Raw genomic sequence first — 20,491 nt, 5'->3', positions numbered from 1 at the left:
ATGTGATGCATCTGTATGTATGCACATATGTCACACATTATAGTTCTCGTACGACAAATAACGAAAATAGCCAATCTACAAGCACACATGTTGGGATGTGACGCACTGTGACCTGGTTGATCGGATTTGTATTCTTGACCCAAAAGTTTAATGAATCTTATTTATTTTTAACTATTTTTGACAACATGACATGCCCAAAATAGATGTTCAAAGTGGATGAAAGCAAGTTCCGATTTTGCAGAACACGTTCAAATGTTTTGACTACTTTCAAACAGACAAGGCCTCATACCCAGCCTCCCCTGTGATATTTGGTACCCAGGGCCCCCGGTTGGGAACCACTGCTGTACACACACACACACACACACACACACTGATTGATCCACAGCAGATCCATGATATCTTGTTGTTTGTGGGTGTCTTTCATTGGCTCATTCAGTGGCCCAGCACAACAGACCCCAGCACCAGTGAGTGAACACACAGCAACATGCCCATCAGTCCGGGCAGAACCGCACCGGCATCGGACCGGTACACCACTCTGCCGTCAAGAGGCTGCGTAGGACGGAAGATGTCCGTCATCCGCTGGCCGGTCCAGAAACGACACTGCTGAGTCACAGCAACCAGCTGGAGAGGAGAGGAAGGAGAAAAGGGAGGGAGGGAGGGAGGAAGAGAGAGGATGGAAGGGAGGAGACAAATGTAGTTATCCTTAATTTATGTATCATGGCAAATGGGCGAAGATGGGAACAAACAAAACACTACAAGACAAGCGTCACAGAGCTTCCAATGATGCCAGCTGTCATTTACAAAAGGAACATGCAAAAGATGACCCCTGGTGGAGATGTGGTGTAAAAACAAGCTGCTAGAGCAGTGAAATGGTTCTCAAAACTTGAAAATGCATTTTCATATTTCAATGATTAATCAGTCGATTGTGTTCATAGTTTACGTTCCGATTTACTGGTATAGCAACTCATTTTTCAATGTTTAAAAGATTTTTTTTTACAAAAGATCTTGTGGAAGTGTTGTTGCCAATTATTTGGGGGCCACTTGCAATATCCTCATGGCCCAGTAGTGGGCCCCATCCCACAGATTGAGATCCACTGGGTTCTAGAGGTAGCCTATAATAGATGGAGTAAATGAGTCTCTTTCTAGATTTTACACTTGGTTCCATGCTGAAAATAGCCAATCTACAAGCTCACAATCCGCTATTTTCAGAGCACAACACCCGAGTGCAACCAAACATAAAATGACTTGTCTTTTAGTTCTACTGGATCTCTTCAGTCTTCTCCACTTGTGTGATAGAATGACCAGCGGTTGGAATGCAGTACATGATGGAGGCATGGCATAGAGTTCAACCAGCTGGTATATTCATTCACCAAAAACAAAGACAACATTCTCTTTGCATGGTGGTGCCCAGCTTCCCCACCCCTCTTTCTCTTATAACTCTTGACAACTGGCAGCCTTTTATACCAGGCTGCACTGCTGCAGCTAATGAGCCTGGACTGCTCCATTTACAGGGGTGTATTCAAACTCTAAAACATACTAAACGTACAATGATACCAGTATAATAAATACTAAATCAAAATGTGCAGGAAAAATTAACCCTGATCTACTGACACACACAGGTACTGTTAAGTATTTCAATCAAAGTAGCTCAAGTCTCAACAATAAAACCTCACACTACAAACATATTGCACTCTCCATATTGCACTAAGGTGAACTGCAAATTACTTAAAGTGCAAATGTGCTGTGCAAATGCCATTCAATAAATAAGGGTTATATGTGCAAACATGATGAGTAACAGAGGACCTCCAAGTTCCAACTAGTAAGTCCCTCCCTAACATTTTAGTAGCCTATAGTTTTTATTTGTTGATGAAATTTGTCAATATTATATTTAGTCATAGTTTTAGTCATCATAGCTTAGTTTTTGTTTAGTTTTTATTTTACACTGATGTGGAGGTGGCCCCCAAGGTCACCTTTGAACAAAACAACAGCGTACGTACCTGTCGGCTGCTGATGGGTAGCATCTTGTGGAACACGGTCCAAGCGACCGCCTGCTCGCAGCCCGGCGTGGTCATGGACCCCACGTAGCGATAGTAACTATGGAGGTCTTTTGCATCCGGAATGATGTCACTGAGTCGAAGGTTTGGGATGACGGTGGTACTGCCTGAGAAGCAGGGTTATTATAGTTAAAACAGCATTATCTAACTTTTTTCATGAAATGGAGTTGGAACAACAGATGTTCAGGAGGCGGAGGAACACACCTTGACCATACCTTCACGCCAATAGGCCTATCTCACAGCCCGCTTTCCACGCCCACTTCCGGTAAATAGTGGTGTCTTTAACATGAGCATTTACACGTTTTTTTCTCTGGAGAATCTAAGTACATTTTCTAATGTAAAAATGTGACAGACCAATATTATTATGAAGCAAACAAGATGGTAAATCAGGTCGAACAGATAGAACAAACCTTACCTTGAGAAAACAAAAGTTGTAGACTTCTTAAATTACCTCTGTTAACATGTAGGTCTATGGAGTGACGTCACGCTATCACCACTAACCCCGAAAGGGGGCGTATTTAGGGGGGCGGGGAAATTCTGTGAGATAGGCTTATCTCCGCCCTCCACGCCAATCTACCTGAGCCTACTTATACCCGCCCAATACAACCCAGCATCCTCTATGCTTTTCGTATCCCACCTCCATCCCCATCACCACCTCAGGACCAGCAGCATCTCCACTGCTCCATCTCCTCCTCCCTCTCTCCTCACCTCCTCCCTTCCTCACAGTTCCCACGGGGGGATCACGCCTTCACGTGTACCGCGGGCTGACCACCACACGACCCCCTCCCCAAAGACTCCAGGGTCGGCGACCCCCCCGGAACCCACGCCCCGCTCCCCCCACTCTCCTCCTCATCATTCCATTCTTTCATTCAATAAAATCTTTAAACCTTCCACAATGTGTGTTCATTCCAACTAGTGAATAAAATATAAATGTGCCCAATCTGTATTAGAGTATGTAAATAGATTGGGGTGGTTGTATTTGGTCTCCCTGCTCTTCTATTGATACATTGTGTCAAAGGTCAGGAAACAGGGTTCACATCCGGGGTAGAGGAGGAAAGTTACATACTGTAGTGCAGCTTTAACAAAAAACTAAGATTAAAATTAAAAGGGGAATTATTACTTATTTGTCATATACACCCAGTAAACAACAATGCATCGTGGTTTATGTTGTATAATGTGTCTCTTACCATTGTTCTGAACCCGACCCATAGCATCTATCACAATGTTGAAATGAGGGTTGTCCTCTGTTGTCTCCTATAGAGGAATACACAGCAGATATTAGAGAAACAAAGGTGCTATACTGCAGAGCATACAGATACACACACTAGGCTTCGTACACACATAAAGAACGAATGTTCTGTGCTCTGCCTGTGTTTCATGGCCGCCCCAATGCTTTTCCAATGGAAGTCACGTGGTTTGACCAAACACTTGTGTTTGATTGCCCCCCCTCCCCCCATCACACACAACTGTTTGGTCAAACCACGTGACTTCCATTGGAAAAGCATTGAGGCGGCCATGAAACACGTACAGCACAGAGCATGTTCGTCTGATATGTGTGTACGAAGCGGCCTCATTCTCACGTACCAAACACCAATCAAGCAAATGTTTGGTCGTTTTGGTTGTTTTTTTGGGCCACCACAATGCTTTTCCAATGGGAGTCACATGGTTTGATCAAACATTTGTGTTTGATTGCTGATTGCTGGTGGTGTTCTGCCCCTCCCCCCTCATCAAACAAAAATGTTTGGTCAAACCATGTGACTCCCATTGGAAAAGCATTGTGGTGGCCCAAAAAAACTAAAAAACGACCAAACATTTGCTTGATTGGTGTTTGATACATGTGAATGAGGCCTTATACCCATGAATCATCTATCAGATGTCTACAATTACCCACGTATAGTTGATTTTCATTTGCTGATTATACTGATTGGGAAAAATAATACAGCCTTTATACACTTGTGGGGAGAGGCCTAGTTCACACCTACACAACAAATGTTCGGTCCGTGTGTGATGCCTGATTGCTTTTTGATTGCTGCTCCAATTCATTTTCAATGGGAGTCACATGGTTTGACCAAACATTTTTGTTTGATGAGGGGGGAGCAATCAGCAATCAGCGATCAAACACAAATGTTTGATCAAACCATGTGACTCCCATTGGAAATGCATTGCGGTGGCCCAAAAAAACAAAAAAACGACCAAACATTGCTTGATTGGTGTTTGGTACGTGTGAATGAGGCCAGAGGGTTCTAGAATATTGATTCAAAGGGTGTTGATTTCAATGATTTGTGTTGTGGACATGCTCATTCAAATAATTAGCCTATTTTTTGTTTGTCTGGCTGGGTCTCTGCAACAGTCAGCACAGTGACAAATATATCAGTACAGTAGCAATGTTGTCCTTAATTTACAAATCACATTTCAAACAAGATGGGAATGTGGTTTTCCATGTGTTTTGTTTTGCTGGTTAGATTTGCTTCAAAAATATGCCCATCTGGATGGACAAAGAAATAAGAATCATATTTGGGTTCCTATTGTCAATACTCAGGAGTTGACAGTGCTGGCCTATACCTCAAACAGAAAGGCCAGCAGCGCTATCCTATACCTCAAACAGAAAGGCCAGCAGCGCTATCCTGTACCTCAAACAGAAAGGCCAGCAGCGCTATCCTGTACCTCAAACAGAAAGGCCAGCAGCGCTATCCTATACCTCAAACAGAAAGGCCAGCAGCGCTATCCTATACCTCAAACAGAAAGGCCAGCAGCGCTATCCTATACCTCAAACAGAAAGGCCAGCAGCGCTATCCTATACCTCAAACAGAAAGGCCAGCAGCGCTATCCTGTACCTCAAACAGAAAGGCCAGCAGCGCTATCCTGTACCTCAAACAGAAAGGCCAGCAGCGCTATCCCAGCCATGTCATGTTCTGCTTCTGCCAGCGACCCGTAGGGCTCCTTAATATGGACAATGTGAAGCTGTACACACAGAAGATAGATCACAAAGACAGGCATGAGACAATTAGAATGAAGAGAAGTATACATTTCTACACAATAATTACAACATGCCATGTATCCACATAATCACATTGCATACAGTACAATAAGTAGAAGTATTATAGATGGTGACCATTTCTACAGTAGCCTAATGATGGAAAGTTAAAGGTGAACAAAGGAACAAGGAATGTTTGACCACTACTATGGCACTACAGAGCAACTCTCAGATCCACTGAGTTGTGTACCACGATTCTAGTGGTAAACATTGACATTCATTAAGTTATTACACTTCAAGACGCAATCATTGGGTCCAGTAACATGCTCTATAGCGGTCTAGCCTATATTATTTTGAAAATAAACAAAGGCATGTTTGTTTATCCTAAAAATTAGTAAGTGACATTGTATACCTTTGCATAACTTCACTGTCATTCTTACTCAGTCACCTTGATGTTGATTTATTATCCTGTCTAAAAATAGGAAAGTCAATCGAAATATGATTGCTGTGTGATTTCCTGGCCCCTCTGACTTACTCACCTCCATAGGGAACCTTTCACCATCTATGGTGTGCTCTGAGCCGGGTCTCCCATCACTGCCCCAGTGGAAGTGGAATTGCAGGGCTTGGTAGTGACCCGGGAGGCCCCCGCCAGTCAGACGGATGGACGTTGGAAGGTGAAAGTGGGCTGGAGGAAACAAAGGAACACTCTTACCCCACGCCATGTGGATCGGCATCTTATCACATGCTTTAAGCTCAGCGGGGAACTGGGCAACAAGAAACAATATAGTTTATAGTTCAGAGAAAGGGATCAAAAGCGTTATTTCTCGGTTTACCGGAGTGTCCCATGTTCTCCACTGTGATGTTGAGGACGTCGTGGTGGCCGGTGAACACTAGGGGTGGCAAGGCGCTGTTTGGGTGCACATGGTTGGTGACGATGTTGATCGGTGATTGGCGTAACCCACCACAGCTCGGGAACTGGACGGCCCAGTTCTCGGGGTCTAGAAAAAGGGAAGAGTAGCCTACTGATTGTGCACAGGGAAGTGTGTCCCTATAGAACACTAACGTTGAATATTATCACACCGTCACTAACGTTGGGTATATTTTACCCAATATAATATATTCCATAAAAAAATACTTCTTTGATGTTTCAATATAAAATATCACAAATATTGGGGGGAGGGGGGGACCTATAAAAACAATACCATTATTAGAGCTCAATTCATGTAGGAAAAATGTGGGAATTGTTAACAAAGAATGACACAAAATATATATATATACATGGCTGATTAACTGTAAGAGAGCCCACTCTATCACTATAATGTTGGGTGAAAACACCCAATAGGCCTATCTCACAGCCCGCTTTCCACGCCCACTTCCGGTAAATAGTGGTGTCATTTAACATTAGCATTTACACGTTTTTTTCTCTGGAGAATCTAAGTACATTTTCTATTGTAAAAATGTGACAGACCAATATTATTATGAAGCAAACAAGATGGTAAATCAGCTCGAACAGATAGAACAAACCTTACCTTGAGAAAACAAAAGTTGTAGACTTCTTAAATTACCTCTGTTAACATGTAGCGTCTATGGAGTGACGTCACGCTATCACCACTAGCCCCGAAAGGGGGCGTATTAAGGGGGCGGGGAAATTCTGTGAAATAGGCTTATTACTCCAAAATCACCCAATTGGGGGCAGGGAAACAAGCCTACCTTCGGTGATGTCACTGAGCAGCCTGAAGGTGCCCATGAAGGACCCACCCACAGTCTCAGACATCAGCGAGACAATGCAAATCACACAACCTTAACCTTATAATTGTGTGGGTGAAAATCATGCGACGTTAGCATTAGGGTTACTCTGCCGTGCTTTTCAGAAATATTTAACCAAAAGTATTATCATCAGTGACTAAATAATAACTGCATTGGATCCATTGGTTATAACTTATTTTCCCCATTTGTCCTGCGGCCACAAGCTGTATTGGTTGAGTGTGTGATTTGTGCCTTGTCTTACCTCTGCATTTGTCGTCACAGGAGTATTGGTCCTGGTAACACCACTGGCCTGCATGGGAGGGACGGAAACCAGACAGTGGCCTTGTGGTTAGAGTGTCCGCCCTGAAACTGGGAGGTCGGGGTTCGATCCCCGGCCGGGTCATACCAAAGACTGTAAAAATGGGACCCAATGCCTCCCTGCTTGGCACTCAGCATCAATGGGTTGGATTGGGGGTCAAATCAACTAATCATTCCCGAGCGCGGCGGGCAACCACACTAATAATAATAAAGTGTTACAATTACAATAGTCTGGTTGCCTTTTGGGCAACCACACTAACTAGCTTTGGGGATGCGTCAGAGCTGGATTCCTGAATGGGAAATTCTGGGCACAAGCCCTGCAGGGCCCAAAGAGCAGGGTGGCACTGTAGAAAATTAGGCCAATTAAGTCAGAGGCATTCACCCTGGAAATCTTAATTATAGCGGCTCTCATATAATGTTATGTATTGTTACATATACAAATAATAAAGTGGTGAAAGAACATAACCAGCTGATCAGTCAGTCTATCATATGATTCTAAAGTAAAGGGCCCCAACACGAAAAGCTACTATAGTGTACCCGCATACGGCCTGTTTTGAAACCAAATATAGCTAAAGTATAACATAATTCTTAAAACACCAAAAGGGGTTCCCGCCCGTCACTACACCATTGGTTCTCAAAGTTGGGGTCTCAGCTGGTCCTTAGAAGGGTAGAAACTAAAATCAGCCAGAGAATGTATCATTCATATACTGTACAGTACTATGCTGCGTGAATAAACATACAATTTGATAGCATACAGTAGATCACCCAGGTTTTATGTTTTTTCAATCCCCACACGTGTATGTATAAGTGTTGCAACACTTAAAATGTAGAATATGACATTTTAACGGTAATATTGTATATCGTATCGATATCGCAATATTTGGCATAAATACAGAGATATGAAATTTTGTCCATATCGTGCAGCCCTACTTGTAATCCAGAGCCCATAGAGTATAGACAGAGTTACGACAACTCCGTTCACTTCATGGGGCCAGTCCTCTTCTACATAGACTTCTATTGGCGAATAGGGACACCGGAAGTTTATAGAATCTATTGTAGTCGATAGGGCTCGCGCGAGTACATGCGAACCACGTGACCGGGCTGTTTTCTGCCCCATCAATGTCGCAACTCTGTCTATACTCTATGGCTCTGTTGTAATCCAAACGTACACGCGTGTGGGTATAGGGATAGGGTGGCCTGGCTGGGTGTATGACTTGACTACCGCGGCCTGAATGATTCAGCCCTGCAACCCTGGTGTGAGATATGATCTGGGCAACAGATGTCAATATGAAGTTGAGGATAACATTGACCACTTCTGTGTCTTAGTCATACTTCTCTCTCCTTTCTTTCGTAATCTTTTTTGTCATCAGACGGACAGCTTGGTCATATACTTCTCTCTTTGCTGACGTTTTGTTAACTCATCCTCCTGCCGTTAACCCAGTGGTGGAAAGTAACTAAGTACATTTACTACTTTACTTAATTTTGAGGTATTTGTACTTTACTTGACTGTATTCCAATTTCCAATACATTTACATCTACTCCACTACTCTCAGAGCCAACATTTGTACTTTTACTCCACTACAATTATTTGAAAACTTTAGTTACTAGTTACTTTGGAGATTTACATTTTGATTAGAAAAACATACATTACTGTAACCACTTCAACCCTATATACATTTCGACCATTTGAAAATAGCTGATCTACAAGCTCACAATGCGTCGCGATGCGATGCATTGTGTGCGACCTCTCTTTTCTATTCAAATAGGAATATAAACTGGAAAGGTTGCAATTTTGAAAAAGTGCAAAGTGTGGTTGCCGCAGTCGCTTACATAGGCCCCTCCCACTAATGTTGCTAGCCAATTACAATGTCGCGTCAACCTTGTGATCATGCGTAAGTAATTCGGAGGAGATTTATCCCCCCAAAATCATGTTTTTGCAACAATACATTTTTCGCATTTGCGGCGCCCCCTATGGATGAAAATGGAATTGCTTTTGGAACTTGGTTGATTGAACCACCCGGGACATGTGATTCAAATTTGGGATGGTTTGGACATTCCGTTCGTGATTTGTGGCATTTTTTTGTAAAATAGGCCCCTCCTACTAACTTCGGACGACGATTACGGCCGAAGTATACGCACTACCAAAATTCTGCAGTTGGTATTTTAATCGGATAGGTCCGAAGATCATGTGTGCCGATTTTTGTGAGATTTGGACAAAATCTGTAGGAGGAGGAGCCAAAAGTGTGTTTTGGAGAAAATTCAAATTTGCAGGATTTTCCCTGACGAAAATAGGCGTGGCCTATATGTGGAAATGCATCATGACCCAAGGAATCCATGGAAAAGGAAATTTAGATTTGAAGACTTACGGTTCAAGAGTTATAGGGAAAAACGCAAAGTGGGCTGTAATAGCGCCACCATGAGGCAGACTGATGTAATTCCCTTTCAATTAATTTTCATAATTATTATGAACCTCCCCCCCAAGTCTTGTAAATATGGCGCTTACGGTCTCCAAGGGAAAAAAATAGTCTTCGATTTCCCCATTATAAGTCTATGGAGAACTAATTAATTAATATCAATTAAACTATACAACGGATCTCTTAGCAAAATACAAGCACACGATTCCCGGTTGCCTGTTAGGGCAACCACACTAATGACACTTATAAGGACAGCTCCACCTTGAACCAATCTAGCCTGGTCTGTAGGGTTATTAACCGAATTACGCTCTGTTTCCCCCCGAGTCAGCATGCTGATCAACCGACCTCCACACACAACACACACACACACACACACACACACACACACACACACACACACACACACACACACACACACACACACACACACACACACACACACACACACACACACACACACACACACACACACACACACACACACACACACACACACACACACACACACACGTAGGTCAAGAGCCTATCATTGAGTCCCAGTTTTTTGTTAAATGACAGCGGTATTGAACCTCCGACCTCCCAATCTCAGGACAGACACTATGACCACAAAAGGCCGCTGAGCTGGTGATCAAAGCAGTGGCAGCACACAACTTTGTGGGGAGGCTTAATTAATTGGCATAACACAATTGTGAGAAGGAACTGGAAAGGTTAAACTTAAATTGGTTCCTCTAAAGTTTGACAAAACAAAAGTCAAAAGTGGAGAGCCAGTGCTGGAAGTTCTCCTGTTGATTTGGAGGTGCCAAGTCGGCCTATTGTAGAGGAGAGGGATGTTTGTTCCTGTATTGTGTTTTTTCTTTGTTTGTGAATGAAGTGGCGCCGGAAATGAAATGAAAATAATTGATGTAATTGTAGACTTATGGGACATAGTTTGCCTCGTTTAAGTTAATTGATACAAATTACTGGGAGTATTCTTGGTATGACCCACCTGGTTAAAAATGGGAGCTGCAACTGCAGCATATGCCAATGTTTGGACAGTTCAGCACTGTAAATATTATTGCACTGCCAGGTTGGTGTTTGGAGAGGTTTGGTAAATAAAAAAACGCAACAAAAAGCATTCTTGGATAGTTGTATATTTCTTAGGGTCTTGGCCGTCCGGCCAACCTTTACATGTGGTGGCTGAAGAAAAACAGATAAGGACAGTCCAGAATGCCTCCAAAGCAATGACGTCACCGGCAGAAGCAAGCTATGCGCTCGGAGGAGGACGGTGCCACAGGGGGAGCCCTTGAGGAAGGCTTCCAGCCCATATGGTGGACACAACCACTTCCCTAAGAGGCTGTGTTTCTCAACAGTGCTAGAGGGTTTGAGGCCTTCATGCGGTTCAAGAGGAGGCACGAGCAGAAGCTCAACATGTTCAACCCCCAGATCATCACCCAGCTCCAGTGGACACTGAGGCAACCAGGGCGCAGCCAATGGCACCTATAGCTGCAGTGGGTGGCAGCAGGATCGGCAACTCTAGTCTGTAGTTCTCTAATCTACGGAACTGGGTCAGAACTGTGCAGCAGACTTTTGAGGACGCCACAGGAGGCGTCTTCAAAGGGGGGAGGAAATGTCACGGGGTGCCCTATAGAGACCAACAGGGACGTACAATCTACACGTACAAAACACTGAAGTCCTTAAACCAGAAACCTAACCCTAACCTATGTTTTCGTGCAAGTACTATTTCATGATATGCCTATTATTAGACAGCCGACTCCATCACTGTAAATATTATTGCACTGCCAAGTTGGTGTTTGGAGAGGTTTGGTAAATAAAAACTCCCAACAAAAAGCATTCTTGGACAGTTGTCTAATTCTTAAGAGCCTTGGCCGTCCGGCCAACCTTTACACACACAAAGTTAAAAACACAGAAGCACGCATGCATGCACGCACGCACGCACGCACGCACGCACACACACAACACAGATGATCCCCCCCCCATAACCGTCCCGTTGGATGCTAAGACACTGCTGAGATGGACACATTCAGCGTGGAGGGCAAACAGGAGGTTAAGTCATCATGGGACTCTTAACTGCCAATGAGTAACATGAACCAACCTAATGAAGCCCTCAGGCAACCTGACACACTACAGAAGCTCTGAAATGTAATGCTCAAAGGTGAATTTCAAAAGTGACAACTCAAATTCTTCAATATATTGTAGTTTAGCCATCATAAGCCACAGTGCAAAATACGTTAAGCTGTGTTGCTGTCATATTCCTATGATGTGTTCAGAACGCTAGGCATGCATGCACGCACGCACGCACAAACATATATATTTTATCCTTTGATCAAGGACCCTGTCAAAAACATATCATGACCCACGCCTGGGTCCCAGCCCTAAACAAACACTACACTAAACTCCAGCTATGGACAGGTGTGGCGGGTGAAGTAAAAAAGTTGAATGAAGTTCTTGTCACTATTGTATTGTTGAGAGATACTCAGATACCAGACTCTGTGGTGGGAATAAACCGTTTTATATAGAGGGCCATTCATCCAAAAACAAGAACACAGATTAAGAACACACAAGCACCAATAATGGTTCTCTTTGAGAGGCGACAATGTTTTGTGCCGGGAGAGAACAATGCACAAGTGGAGCCAGCATCTAGGCCTGTGCACCTGGCCTGGCCTGGCCTGGCCTGGCCTGGCCTGGCCAGGACAGGACAGGACAGGACAGGACAGGACAGGACAGGACAGGACAGGACAGGACAGGACAGGACAGGACAGGACAGGACAGGACAGGACAGGACAGGACAGGACAGGACAGGACAGGACAGGACAGGACAGGACTACCCAAAGGAAAGTGTCAAAGATGTCCAAACCTTGGCACTTACAGGCTACAGTACATCTACACTTAAAATGTTTAATGTTAATATAACTCTGAGCATACAAAATCTAATCCATTTGAGATGAAAAAGGCTTGTGTCAAAGAACAAGGTCATAATCAAGGTCAAAAGGTCAAAGAACAAGGTCATAATCAAGGTCAAAAGGATGTAATCAAGGCATCTTGGTGGCTCGCATAGTGAGTGCACATGGCATAATAATATACAATAGGTGTGGCTGTTGGCCTTCCTGCAGCTGGCCCGGGTTCGAGTCCAACCTGGGGGTTGATAAAAAACGTGCGTGCGCGCGTGTGTGTGTGTGTGTGTGTGTGTGTGTGTGTGTTAGTAGTAGCAGTGCGGTGGTGCTAGTTAGCAGCAGTGATATTTAGCAGTGGTATTAGTTAGTAATCGTGGTATCATTTACATTGCCGTCTCATCGCCTTTTTCTGTTTTTTTTTCAGTAAATGTATGCCCTACTAACCTACTTCATCATACAAGACAAGAGTGTCGCACAAAAGTAGTGAAAATGGCAGATTTACATGCTCACAATGACGTTGAGAGCTTGTACAGTACTATTTTCACTATTTTAATAAATAAACGGTTTTGGACATGAGGTTTTCACCCGACCACTACGACAGTAGTCATGGTTAGTAGTGGTGTTATTTAGTGACAGTTGTCTGATATCTAGCATGCAGAACTTATTTTACCAATAACTTTGTACTTTGTGGCATTCTAAATACTACAGCAGTTAAACATAACTAGACCGTGACAAAGCATAGAATGATAACGTTAAATAGTGTCCATCCCAGCTCAAGACCTATTTTTTCACTCTTGCTTTTAGTTGATTCTTAATTCTGTGTTGTTATTCATGTCCTCACTGTTTTGCCTTATTCACTGACTTTTTTTGTGCTATTATTTTAATGTTGTTTTATGCTTTTGCTTTTCTTTTGAATATTGCTCTGTAAAGCACTTTGAGCTGCATTTCATGTCATGAAAGGTGCTATACAAATAAAGTTTATTGTTATTATTTTCTTACCTGTGCCTTGGTGAAGGACAGAAAGCAGAGTCAGGTAGAGAGAGAAGCCCATCGTTCAAGAACACCACCGTCTCGTCTCCACATACGACCTCACATACTGGACATAAACACCTGAGTGAGGGCAGAGTCAGCTGCACACAAGCTGAGTGTGTGTGTGCATGTGATAGAGTTGGGAGGAGGGAGTCAATAGCCAGATATGTATACACAAAGTCAGCAACAAAATAGCATTCAATCAGCACTTTAATTGAATTCATTTAATAACATTATTCAATTTCTGATGTTAAAGGAGAAGTTCAACCCAAAGATTTTCTATCAATTACACACCCCATGAAGCCTTGAATTCATGGAGACTTCAAAATAACAAAAAAGTTTGTTTTTGTCACATTCCTGAGTCAATGATTTGATGACCGCACATTGCCAAAACTTGGCAATGTGCTATGTGCACCGTGCAACTTACCCATCCCCCCATCCTCCTTAGGAAATGCAAACCAACATTTGATTTTAATTTTTATGTTCTGAATCCTTTTAATGTTACAATAAGTCACGAAATGCAGTACAGTTTTAGAAATGTAAAACTTCAGTACAACTTAAAAAAGAGATCAGTGATTGCACAGTGATGTCGTCCCTTCCCCCTATAATAATATATAATAATATATAATAATATATACCCATGTACCTGTCCAAATACTTCCTTAATGTTAATGAAGTCCACACCCACAACACCAGAGGGAGTGCAACAAACCATGTGCAACCCAGATTCGGCACAAACAAGGGACTAAATTCTTTTCGCTCCTATGCCACCAAAATGTGGAACGGCCTACCTTCAAAACCGCACCAATGTAACTACTCGCTTGCAATAATGTACAAGGCCTACAATAAAGCACTTCCAAGCTGCATGCAGGAGTTGTTCAAGCCAAGAGAGGCTCAGTGGAACCGCCATATTCAAGCCAATTAAGGCAAGGACCAACACTAACCGTAGATGCATATCAGTCATTGGAGTAAATATGTGGAACTCACTAGATAACTAGAAAAAGTGCCCCTCGGGGCACAGGTCTCCACCAGGGCAGGTCAGGTTGTGGCCTCCTGGTGGCGCTATAATAGGCCAATGTGAAAAGGGTACAATTTCTTCTTACGACTTGGATGGCAATTGGATGATTTGAGGCATTTTGTTCCAAAAATGTGTTTTGCAAAAGTCTACCTGTTGGTGGCGCTATAACAGGCCAATGTGAAAAGGTTGGATATATTCCTCAGCCTAGTAGGAACGTCTGTGAAAGATTTCACGTAAATTGCACACAGCGTTCATGATTTGAGGCTTTTTGTTCAAATCGGGCCAATCCTGCAAATTTTGAAAGTCACTGTTAGCCAATCAGGATGGAATATGCAATATCGGACAGATCTGTCTTGATCACATGACTATAGAGATACTGTGTAACGATTTGCGGGATTTTTGGACAAAATATGGAGGAGTAATATCCAAAAAAGTGTTTTACAAAAGTCGGCCTCCTGGTGGCGCTATAACAGGCCGTTCTGGAAAATGTGGGGCATGCCTTGGCCTGGTGGAGACAATGAACTTAAAATGTCCAGCTCAATAAAAACATTCAAGAAACTATATAAAGCAAAGGTCATTGATAGGTATATAGCAATACATGAATAGTAATGTATATTATATAATATAGTATATTATTATTATTATTAATGTTGGTACTACCATCATTATAAATAAATAGTATAATTGCTATGAGTCATATACAAACTGTTTACATCTGTTGAATGTAGCAATTAATGCAAATATGTTTTCCTTTTTTGATTTTCTTTTTCTTCTCTGTTTTGTTTTGTTTTCTGGTTTGGTTTAGCTCTGTAATGTAATATTTGAAGCTCATTTTCTTTGTATATTCATAAACTGTGTACTTTTATTCTATTATATAAAAACTTTTGTGATAAGGTGGGCAATATAAGCTTCAACTTCAGCCCTAACCTTTTCGGCCAAATAGTCACCTTGTTGACTAAGTTGTAGGCTACTGTATGCCTATCAACTGTATTGTTTTTTACAAATGACCGAAATAAATAAACTAACTAACTAACTAACTAACTAACTTGCAACATGCAGCTATTTGCAACTACTGGCAAACGTTATTGCCAATGGAGTTGCATTGGTGCACGGTCTTAAGAAAGAGCGTGAGGAAGGAAGTGGCACGCACACGTGCACGCACACACACACACACACACACCTCTCACACTTCTTCTCCTCCACTGCTCAGTAGCCCAGCCTTCAGTACAGGAACTATACTACTAGCCACTACAACTATATTAGCCTACATATATTTACGTTCATCCTCATCAAACTACTCTCATTTGAAAGGTAAAGGACTGTAATTCTTTGTAAAGCTCTTTAAAAATGGTCAGAGTTAAATTACCACTTTGTATTTTGTTTGGTTTAGTAGGCCTATCACTTATTTACAGAGTACAGTACAGTACAGTACAGTAAAAGTTACGTTAGGATCTTTGTTAAACTGTCAGGAAGTCAATTAGTTGGTAGTTGAGTTACTTTGAATGTTAGTAAGTAAATCAGCTAGTTAGGTGCTGTAATTCATGGCAGAATGAATCATCAGGTTATAGCATGATACTGAAAGTGAAAGAGTCATGTGTTACGAGCACTGCGTCGGCACTCAGCACTGTATGCATTACTTTTTATTATTTTATTTATTGATAGAATTGTATTTCGGTTGATCATTTATTACATTACTAACAGCAAAATTAAATTGTATTAACATCATTATCACGTGTTAGATATCGTTGTGTATTTTTCAAACTTTTCAAACTATTTAGGTATTGTTATATTTGTGTTGTCAGGTAAGTAAAACACACTAAAATCAATGCTATGAGTGTTATAGTTGTGAATAGTTTTGCACTGTGACTCAAGGAATCAAGGAAATACAAAGTTTTCACATAGTGCACTTACTCAGAGTGAGTGAACTATGAACATGGGAGTAAGTTACTCCCACACCCACACCCACACCACACACACACACACACACACACACACACACACACACACACACACACACACACACACACACACACACACACTCACAGCCTCGTATTGAAAACAGGTTTGACATGGGGCTCTGTGAACTCTGAAACATTTTTATTATCTTGATTTGTGTTGTGTCACCTGCCACGTTTTGATTTCAATCTGTTTATTTTACCAGACAAGTTACGCTAGCAAATAATAGTCCTTAAATAATTTGCTCCGCATTTGTAAGGAAATATTTGGGAACAATATCACTGTGTGCATCAACTTTTTGAAGTTTGTACTGAAGTTTTACACTGCATTTTGTGACCTTGATTGAAAGGATTCATAACATAAAGATACAAATCTGAAAATGAGACCTTGTATATTTGATTATAATATATGATTGATCTGGTTTCCAAGTTTCATGCAAACTGGGTTGAGTGTTTATGAGCTCATAAACACTCAACCCAGTTTGCATGAAAGGTTATAAAACGTTATAAACACACATAATACAGGATGGTAAAAAACATTCTGTTCAAGACGTTTTCGAACACTTGTGTGTCAGTGTGTACAAATGTTGGTTTGCATTCCCTAAAGAGGATGGGTAAGTTGCACCTATAGCACATTGCCAAGTTTTGAGTGCAATCCCAAACCGCACCAATGTAACTACCAAAGAGTTGCGACTCTAGTTGCATTGGTGCGGTTTGGGCTTTACATAAATGTATTGTAGCTTAAATTGGTCAGGAATGAGTACGGAGGACCCAAAATCAGGCAACAGCAGACCTTAATGGCGCAGTATACTGGCTGATTTTAGACTTGGTTGCATGCTGAAAATAGCCAATCTACAAGCTCACACGACGCATTGTGTGAGCTTGTAGATGTTCCATTCTGATCTATTCGGCCGTTTCAACCTATAGCTGTCTCCCGTTGTCCATTCTCAATCATTTGCCCCTTGTTGATGCTGGATGTCATTCTCTCATGTTTCAGTCACCAGTCATGGACGCTGTGGAAAAGTTCTTTACCATAGCAAGTTCAATCTACACTCTCTGTGAGAAGGTCAAAGCCAACAAGAAGGAGTGCCAGGATCTGGCCCAGCGTGTGAAGAAATGGGAGCCAAACATTCTGAAAATCAAGGAAAAGGGACGCATCTCTGAGAATGTGAAGATCGTCCTCTGCGATCTCACAAGCATTCTGGAAGAAGCTGAAGAGCTTGTCAAGAATTACTCCTCTAATAATTTAGTGAAGCGTCTAGTGAAGGTCAACAAGCACGGAGATGAGTTTGAAGATCTGAAAGGACAACTGGACGAAGTATTCCAGAGGCTGTCCACAGCTCTGCACCTGGAAACCCAGGATAGGATTGAAGGTCATTTAACTTTTGTGTATTATTGTGTTGCACGACGTGGCGCTTGAGGCCAAATATGCGCGCACTCGTGCGTGTGAAATAATGACATCTACATCTCTTTCAACAGAATTGGCAAAAAAAGATGGAGAAGCAAAAGGTCCCTTAAAAGGTCCATCAAAGCAGGGTGAAACACTTTACCTGCAGGTAAAGTGTTTCAACGTACAGGATGCTGTTGACGGCTCAACTGGAAATACTGAGGCAGACAAAGGTGAGCTTTTTAGAGTGCGGCACGCACGCACGCACGCACGCACGCACGCACGCACGCACGCACGCACGCACGCACACACACACACATTAACTGTATATGATTTTGTGTGGGACAGTACAGTACAGTTCAGTACAGTACAGTACAGTACAGTACAGTACAGGGACCCCCTGGGGACCCCCACACGGTAACTCTGTCATTTCTCAACCGCACTTGGGGCCAAATATGCGCGCACGCGTGCGTGTGAAATAATGACATCTACATCTCTTTCAACAGAATTGGCAAAAAGAGATGGAGAAGCAAAAGGTCCCTTAAAAGGTCCATCAAAGCAGGTAGTGTTTCAACCTACACATACCTACGTCTACAAGTTTACTGCCCGACCGTGCATTCCATATACAGGACAATGAATAAAAACTATACCCTAAAACTGTACTGTGACTGTATCTGATGTCATGGCTTAACAATGGCTCGGCATCACTTCCCCCATCAAGTGTCACAAATAGAAATACTGCACATTGTAAAAGAAATGTTAATTATACAGCTTACGTGAAGGTCCCTTATCCAGATAGTGAGTTGTTGTCCAATAGCACTAGTCAGTGATATGATTGATACAATGTAATGTGTTCAACAGGATGCTGTTGACGGCCCCATTGGAAATACTGATGCAGAAAAAGGTGAGCACGCACGCACACGCACGCGCGCACACACACACACACACACACACACACACACACACACACACACACACACACACACACACACACACACACACACACACACACACACACATTACACCCAGGGCGCGTTCCAGGGGGCATGGATGTGTTCCGGGGACCCCCACACGGAGTTGCACCACTCACTTCACACAGGTGTGATTTTTACTATTCTCAGCCACTCTCTTTTTCCTCTTGTAAACAGCACATTTTGTGATGGAGAAGAGGGCCAAGGTGATTCAAAACGCTGCCCATGTCATGGCCATAGTGGAAACCCTACAGGACAAGAACATGATCCATCCTGAGTTCTATGCCGCCATTGAGGCAGAGAGGACAGACATTGTCCAGATGAGGAAACTGTATGCCAAGGTGATCCAACCAGGAGGAACAGGCGTCCGAGCAGCCTTTTATGATGCCATTAAAGAACACCAACCTAACCTGTTGACGAAGCTGGGTAAGATCAGGTGTAGCTACTGTACTACTAAAACACTTTTACAAGCTGCACTACAAGAACCCATGATTTATAAACCACTGGCGTTGCCACTATATGCACCGCTTCGGACTGTCCTACCTTTCCAGAATCTAACTGTAAAGGCTAATTGTTCGTGCTATATAAATAAATAAAGTATAGAACATTTGGCGAATATAGAGCTAAAGAAGTCTTCCGATTCTTATTGCTTCTCTCTTTCTCTCACACTTGCAGATGAATGAATTCAAGTAGAGAAAAACTCCCAGCTGTCCCCATGATCACCTGCTTTGAGGGTACCCTTCTACAGCACTGCATGGTTCCCAAACACTGGGTCAATACACATTTTTATGGGTCCCTTTATATTTTTCTACATTTTGTTTTTAATTAATATTATTAAAATTTAAAAATGAAAAAAATTAGTTAAAAACTTTTTTTTTTTCATTGTTGAAATAAATAAATGAAAAATCTAAGAAATTCCATAAATTAGAAAACACGTGTTTAAGAAGTACTGAAAATAGATACAAGCCTGATACAAGCTCACAAGGTTTAAATCACGACCTGTGTTATCTTAAAGCTGGAGCCATGGTGCCGTGATTTTTGTATTTTTTTCCAGTTTTTCATGTGTTTATGAGCTGAGTGACAGTATTTCATTAGACACCTTGGTGTGGTTGTTATGTGCATTGTGCAACAGATGTCTTCTATATTTGTATTATATAATCTTTGTTACATTAGTTGACTTTTTTTGTCTAACTCGAATTATGTATTCAAATATCTAAAATAAAATGACAATACTCTCACTAATCTCTATGTCAAATTGTAGTTTGTTACACATTCGTATAGCAATACAATGCTATAGGCGTGTGTGCTTAACCCATTTTGAACTGGGAACGATTCTACAGTCTTCTAAATTCTGAAAAACCCATGTTTCTATGTCAGTGGTTCTCAAACATTTTCATGACAAGAACCCCAAATATATATGACATTGGCTGCCGACCCCCATCTGAAAATATGTTTGTTCCAGGGATTCGAGTTAAAAACTTGCTCTGTAACAATATATATTCAAAGATTTCAGGCACATTTTCACGATTTTTCAAAAATAGCAGACCTACAAGTTCATACCCACTATGAGCTTGTGGATCTGCTATTTTTCAATAGCTAAAGTATAACATAATGCTTGAAACACCAAAAGGGGTTCCCGCCCAAAATGGGTTAAGATTCTGAAAGGTTAACTAACTTTGAAATAGCATTCCTGTATAGTAACGATTACCTTACCGCTGGATCCATTTGGTGAGT

At 42.1% G+C, this 20,491-nt stretch overlaps 2 protein-coding genes across 3 annotated transcripts; one reads left to right on the top strand and one right to left on the bottom strand.

Moving 5' to 3' along the window:
- Nucleotides 1–432: 432 nt before the first annotated feature.
- Nucleotides 433–13,448, bottom strand: ca4c (carbonic anhydrase IV c; the record flags this gene model as incomplete). Its single annotated transcript, XM_079508916.1, has 8 exons — nucleotides 433–621; nucleotides 1,998–2,161; nucleotides 3,242–3,308; nucleotides 4,923–5,015; nucleotides 5,568–5,713; nucleotides 5,862–6,026; nucleotides 7,037–7,084; nucleotides 13,397–13,448. The coding sequence occupies 8 exons, from the start codon at nucleotides 13,446–13,448 to the stop codon at nucleotides 433–435; spliced, it is 924 nt and encodes a 307-aa protein (XP_079365042.1).
- Nucleotides 13,449–15,648: 2,200 nt separating this feature from the next.
- On the top strand, nucleotides 15,649–19,554 carry LOC306927571 (uncharacterized protein). Of its 2 annotated transcripts, XM_079507362.1 has the most exons (7): nucleotides 15,649–15,755; nucleotides 17,397–17,772; nucleotides 17,879–18,019; nucleotides 18,293–18,348; nucleotides 18,648–18,690; nucleotides 18,935–19,183; nucleotides 19,433–19,554. In XM_079507362.1, the coding sequence occupies exons 2-7, from the start codon at nucleotides 17,406–17,408 to the stop codon at nucleotides 19,438–19,440; spliced, it is 864 nt and encodes a 287-aa protein (XP_079363488.1). In that variant the 5' UTR covers nucleotides 15,649–15,755; nucleotides 17,397–17,405; the 3' UTR covers nucleotides 19,441–19,554. The 2 variants fall into 2 exon arrangements, with proteins under 2 accessions (XP_079363488.1, XP_079363487.1); XM_079507361.1 differs by lacking the exon at nucleotides 15,649–15,755 and having other exon boundaries at nucleotides 17,284–17,772.
- Nucleotides 19,555–20,491: the final 937 nt, after the last annotated feature.

The sequence above is a fragment of the Electrona antarctica genome (assembly GCF_951216825.1).
Source record: "Electrona antarctica genome assembly, chromosome: 8".
NCBI lineage: Eukaryota > Metazoa > Chordata > Actinopteri > Myctophiformes > Myctophidae > Electrona > Electrona antarctica.
Note: the sequence above shows the minus strand (reverse complement) of the source record. Positions and strands in the feature narration are given on the sequence as shown.